Source organism: Perissodus microlepis, chromosome 1, assembly GCF_051167445.1.
Source record: "Perissodus microlepis isolate ML-2025 ecotype Zambia chromosome 1, ASM5116744v1, whole genome shotgun sequence".
NCBI lineage: Eukaryota > Metazoa > Chordata > Actinopteri > Cichliformes > Cichlidae > Perissodus > Perissodus microlepis.
The window spans coordinates 18,558,958-18,565,614 of NC_140461.1; the positions used below are offsets into that span (position 1 = coordinate 18,558,958).

General features: G+C 42.1%; 1 protein-coding gene across 1 annotated transcript in view; it reads right to left on the bottom strand.

The window, feature by feature from the left end:
• Positions 1 to 5,225, bottom strand: part of aldh1a2 (aldehyde dehydrogenase 1 family, member A2) — a 29,723-nt gene extending 24,498 nt beyond the window's left edge. The window contains exon 1 of the mRNA XM_084933401.1: positions 4,952 to 5,225. Within this exon, the coding sequence (XP_084789527.1) occupies positions 4,952 to 5,068 (117 nt within the window). The 5' untranslated portion in view covers positions 5,069 to 5,225. The remainder of the gene's footprint in view (positions 1 to 4,951) is intronic.
• Positions 5,226 to 6,657: the final 1,432 nt, after the last annotated feature.

Below are 6,657 nucleotides of genomic sequence, written 5' to 3' on the forward strand. Positions count from 1 at the left end.
GTCGGTTGGACGGAGGGGGCGGGGGGGTTTAGGGGCGTGTGTGTGTGTGTGTGCGCGTGTGTGTGTGTGAAGGTTTACATACGTGTGTGTTTACACACAACACGCCAAGATTCCACAGCCAGATGAATCCTACGGGCACCTGCAACAATCGTCTGCGCAGGAAGTTTCATATCCTCCCCTATCACAGGACCTCTATTTCCTTTCTGGTTTTGGATGGCGTTCAAAAGTCTTATAATTACTACTGTTACAAGTGAGTGGAGAGCATGTGAAAGTGGAGACCAGCTGGTGTTTTCTTTTTTTCTTTTTTTTTTCTCCTACTCCTCTCCACATGTCTGACACCGTGGAGCCTTCATGTTTTTCATTCACACACCCAGAGACAATGCCACCCTGCCCTCCCGGGTTTGGCGAGGGCGGCCTCATTGTCACTGCCTGGCAAACGCCTTTGTCTCGTCAATTTGAGTAGGCAACTGATAAAGGCTGTTCGTCCTGACAACGACGTTAAGCAAGAAACAAGCTTAACACAACGCACACCTTTCTAATAACATCCCCAGAACTGATGCTGGTGCCAGTGTGACAACGTTTCTGGGCAGATTTATTCGGCGGGCAATGAATCCCAACACTAACGCTCAATTTTTATCAGACTCAATATGAATATTATTTACTGCAAAAACCTAGAAGAGCTTAATCTACAGTCCTAATGAAAGACAGAGCAAAATAAAACAAAGAAACAAAAACCTCGAGACCACGTGCGGCTTAATTTCCATGAATCAACAATAAAACTGACCTCTCCTCTCACTCGTGGTGTTTTTTCTACCATTTGAGGTTTGATGGGTTTCCTGTGTACTTAACCACTCTTTATATTTCAGGTCAAGGGAGGTTTTAAAGAACGTTTTAACATAGTTTCACTCATGGGATCACTGGACAAGGAGGAAGTAATTTATAAAGAAATGTCATGCTTTTTTTCCACGGACAAATAAACATCTAGAAAAGCTGTCTCTGCTGTGTCGTGTTGTGCTCGCCGGCGAAAAAGAGCCCATTCCAACAGATTTATGAAGCCAAGTGTTTTTCATAATGACACCGTAAGGATTTACACGTTTTCTTGTCAGGAGGGCCGCAGACTGAAGGTATGGGAAGTTAACAGGGTAACCTCGCTGTCACTGCTCTTCCTTAAAAAGTGATTAAGAGACAGGGGACATGATGTTGACGTGTCTGCTAAGATGATAATTTACACTCGCTGCACAAGCAGGCATTTCACACCAATGGACACATTAATGGCGGTGCACACTTACCCTGTCACAATCAAAGAGATGTGTTTTAGAGAGTACGCAGCCATGTGTGTGCGAACGAGGAGATTGTGAAAGCAAAGGCACAGAAAGGAGGGAGGGGATCTTGCTGTGCTCGTTGTGATAAATCATTTAGTTGCACAGTATCCACTAACTTTGCCTCTGTTTGATCTTGATCGCGGTAAGATGGTGGTTTTGAAGTGAAAAACTCCAGAACTGCAGGTCAGAGTCTGGCAAGGCAGGGCCACTAACCCACACAGTGAGGCAGGGTCATAATTTACACCCCGGTGGACAGCACCTAGCATCGGGGAGCCCCAAGCCTCCATCTGTACTATCTCAATCAGTGACAGATTGATGGAGTCTCTTATTCATCCACACTGAGTGGATGTCTGTGCATAGACTGCTTTACAAATTCATGGGTCTTCATCAGAGGGGCTCTGCACAGGTTCCTATGGTGAAAGTGCACTAATGCCACCACGAGTAAAGCAACAATGAAAATTTATAACTTGATTAGATTAAGAGATCTGTAACTCAGACGGTGAACAAGGCCACTGAATCTGGTCCTTGTCAGTTCTTCAGATGCGTTCTCACTTTATTTGTGCTATGAACACAAATACAAAAGTGCATTTTTATCAGAAGCTTAATATTAACATTTGTGGAGCATTCTTGTAGTTTCTAATCTCTAATAAAGTCTCTATAATATCAGAAAGACAAGACATGTGCAAACGTTTAAGAATAAATAAATAAAAATGTCGTAAAATACCTCTAAATCTTCTCTTCTCACCACATGTAAAAACATTTTATAGACTCTTCATCCACAGCAGAAGAAACAAAGCTGGGCCTTTCTTGTTAAATTTGTCCCACCGAGTGTCTGTTTTAACAAGTCATTATCACTCAACAGTGTGAAAAACCACAACAAAGCCACAAGTATCACCTGCTACAAAGAGCAGGGATACTTTCTCCTTAAATATTTATCAGTCTTTCTCCTCTCCACTTCTGGCACAAGTGGAAAATGTCAATAAATAGCTATCATCGTCCTCTTATTTATGGCTTCCGTTGTGGTAATATCAGGCTTTAAACTCTTTCTGTCTTGTAACCCAGCTGTTGGATCCTTTTAATAATAGAAATGTGGGGGTAGAGGATGGGAGGGGGTATGCTTTCTTTTCAAGGTTTTAGAGTATTTATTAAAACTACAAAGTCTCCTGAAGGTATTAAAAAACTATAAATGCCACTTTAATATGATTTGCATCCAAGCAGGAAGATATCTTGATACGATCACACAATTTCACTGTGAGTGGTTTGTGACTTGGTGAAAAGGACAAGGGGCAAACCTCGGCTGAACTATCCCCTTTGTTTTAATCAAATGCTTCCCTGTTATAGATCTGTTGAAGCACGATAATGGATCAGCATATCTCTGCTTCCGGAGTCATCTGATCTTTGCATTGCAAAGCAAAGAAAAGTCACTGTGATCAAAGTTTGATTAAAGTTTTTGAATTCTCATTAAGTTGGAAAAAGTTTCAGATGCCTTTATGTTGCAGAAAATGTGTTTAAAAATCATATTTGAGGAAAAAGAACTGTATCAGTGAACAATGTGGGCTGATTCCTTTGCAGTCAGCAGGGAGGAGAACAGGAACAGGGTGTGAGGAGAGTCCACGCCAGGGGTGCCCATAAATCAGGGCCCTTCTGCCCCCTATGTCCACCAAACCATCAGGGACTGGATGATCCAAATTCCTGGGGGTTAATTCACCAAGTCGCTTCCTAAATTTCCTCCTGTACACTGTTGTTTCCACTCCTTTAACTAACATTCTGCACTGAGAGGGAATGAAAAGCTTTTAGCAGGACAACACACACCATTGTCTTTACAGGGCAGCAGTAGTGTGCCCTTTGCACTTAAAACACTGAGGTATGTGTTAACGCAGAGCAATTATAAAAGCAAAGGAACTTCCACCATACTATCATCAGCCTGTCCTCTGCACGAGATGCCCTTTAATCTTACAATCATAAAAACACTTGTTCTGCAGCTAAAAGACTGTTTTAGTAGCGACAAAGTGCAGCAAGACACAATCAGGCTGCTCAGACTGATGATCAAACCTCTGCTACTAATACTGTGAGTTTTAAATAATTAAATAATTTCCCCCAGGGATCAATAAAGTATTCTGATTCTGATTCTGATTACCTAAAAGTGCAGCAACATAAGCATGAATAAAAAATAAAACTGAAAGAATGAAGATAATCTAGACATCAAACCAAATCAAAACAACTCATATCATGCCAGTTTTTCATGTGACTCATCACTTGTGGTGGGTGAAGACTCACTTTCAAAGCCCAGAGGTTTAAAGTGACATCATCCGATTAATTAATGTTTTTTTTGTTTTGTTTTTTTAAGAGACATCTATTTATTTAAGCAGGATTAAGCAATTCACCATATATATATATATAGTTCCAAAATTCTTTGTTTGACTCATGCTCCTTTCTTCTTCCCACCCACACACACACTTTTGACTGCTGAGCCACATAAAACCCCTCAGAAAGCACCTTTAAAAAAAAAAGAAAAGAAAAGGGAAAGAACAATAGAAAATATATTTTAAATAAATTTTAATTCTAAACTATTTCCTCACTAAATATGTTGTTCTTAGATAAAAGAAACGGAAACATTTGACCTGAGTGTGCTGCCATCACTCATGTCATTAGTAGAAAAATGCTTAAAGATCAGGTAGAAACTATTTTGGTTGCGTTTTTTTTTATTTTTTTTAGCTGATGCCTAATATGATGCTGGGCCGTAATAATAACAGTAAATCGACTCAGTGAATATGACGAGAACACATAGGAAGGAAAATAAAAATAGACTAAATAAAAACCAGCGGTTCAATACATGGTTCAAGTCTCCCAGTATCATTATTGTATACCCCTTTAAAGTATATTTTATAAATTGTTTTCCCACGCTGTAACCTGGAATGAGGTTGGCCTGTGATATTAGGGATAATGTATTCCAGATGGAATAAAAATAAAAACTACATTAAAACGGCAGAAAAAATTGGCCACGTGACTCAGTGTTGTAAAAGTTTAGCATGTGGTGCACTTCTTAAAACACGGTCAAACTATGACACGCCCTTTGTTAATACGTTGTTGGCGTCTACTTAAAATCATAGCTGTTGTGCAGCATGCGCACTTTTAACTACAAGCAAAACCAGGCCAATTAACCATGTTAAAAATTTTTTTAAGAACAAAAAGGCTGAACTGTGTTAGGAAACCAGTTGTGTTTCAAAACGCACAAAGCGATGGGCCTATCAAGAGAACACAACAATCTAAAAATATTAATCAAACGTGTTTTATCAGCCACACGCTCGTCACTGCTTCAGTGAGTCGCGCACGGGTTGTTTAAGATTTAATGATCATCTCTGAGCGCGTGCTAGCGGAAAAACAATCTAATTAAAAGTTGCAGCGCGCCAGGTTTAAAGCTCTAAAGTTCTGCTGGATCATTTTTCATCACCTCTAGTCTGCTTTCAGCCACACGCTCTGACACTGAAGCTCCAGCTGCTGACTCACAAACTCGCTTTACTTCTAAAGATTTCCAAGTTTAGGTTTAAGATCTGCGCGTACAGGCTGTAAGTCGTTACGCGTAAAGTAAACTCTGCTCGGTCGGCGGCGGTTTGTGGAGAGACACAGACCTTGGTATACTTGATCTCCGGGTTGGGCACCGGTGAGGGCATCAGCTGGAGCGATGCCATGAGAGCAGCGGGGTCGCTCTTCACCTCTCCCGGGATCTCGATCTTACTGGAAGTCATCGCGGCCGTCTCTGCGCTCGTCTTGCCTGCCTGCGCCTCTCTGGGTTTTTTCAGCACAGTTCTGATTGAGATTTTGGACTCCTTCCTGGGTTTATAGCCAGGTGTCAGCAGCGGTTCATTTTCATTGGGTAAAGAAAAGGGCTGTCCTTTTGAAAAATAAATTCAAGCATTTACATAAAGCCATGCGTGTTAAGGAGGAGGAACACGTCCACCCCACCCACCTCACACTCCCGGTGCACTCAGTTTCCAGTGTTCTCACTCACCAACAGCTGACGCTTTTCTACACTAATTCATCCTGTTACATGCACAAATAGACCACGCTCATACTCGAGAAAGTCTGAAATGGATTGTTATGATAGTCACAAGTGTAGTATTACTCAATGGTAATAACAATTCAGCATGTAAAAGCTATGCCAAGTTTATATAGTTAATATAAATGGGCCCTTCAGGGAAACAGAGCGTAATAGCCAACATATTTGTTGGGTAAACCAGTCTCGCCACAGGGTCCATTAGTTTCTGGAGCTTATCGCTTGCTCCTTCGCCGCAAACGGAGTTTGCCCTGTTGTCTTGCAGTTGTAAATGTGCAAATATCCGTCTTTCTGAGCCCTTTGAGCGCCTTGCTTCGGCTCAGATTAAAAGTTAACTCTGTCTCTCGGATCCCACAGTCAACAAAACAACCCCTCATACATAAAGCACACCATAACCTCACACTTACACCGTCATTAACCTTTTCCTAAGTGACATTAAAGTGTCGCACCACCTTTCGTCTCACAGTCACCATGTAGTCCTATTTGCCTAACACAACCTCCCCACGGCCTGAGATGTCATGCAAATGCGCACTGGAGCAATTGTTCCTGCGTGCGGGGTATTGTTGGCACAGATTTGTCCTGTAGGTGATAATTCCTTCCAGCGCCTCCTTCAAAACCAGCCAATATACATCCTCCAATTAGCCGCAAGAGGCCCTATCTGGGAAAGCTAAAGGATTTAAAGCAAATCCACGCGTATTAACACATCCACAACAAATAGACCGTCATACTTAAATGTGACGTCACTCACTCAGCAGTTTGTGGGTGAATGAGGTGCTTATTTACGATTATCTGCTCATTAAGTTTGGCGGAAATGTGAAGAAACGGTGTGGGGGGAGAAAAGTGTATCTAGCAGGGCTTACTGAAGAGGCGTCACGTAAAGCACGTGAATTTCAGATTTCATAACGCGGGCCTCTTGACCGCACAAAGGAGTTTGAGACAGATGTAGGTCCATAATTTGCAAATCCCCGCAGGATGCTTTTTCTCCATCAGCACATCACTCTTTTTCTCACAGCATGGGCGACACTCTCCAAGTGTCTGTTTCACATCAAAGAGGACGGCTCCGAAACTGTGACATTGATTAATGGAGTCAAAACATCCCATTCTCAGCCTGTCGTCTCACCTTTTCACAGAGCGCAGTGAACGGAAGATAAGGCATACCGGGGAGACGGTGTGACAAACGTGTAGCCGCCACTTCAACACTTCAAATGTTTTCATGGAGCTCCCTCTGTTGGACGGAGAGAGCCCAGGACTCTGCAGGGTCACACACGTTTACATGAGTCT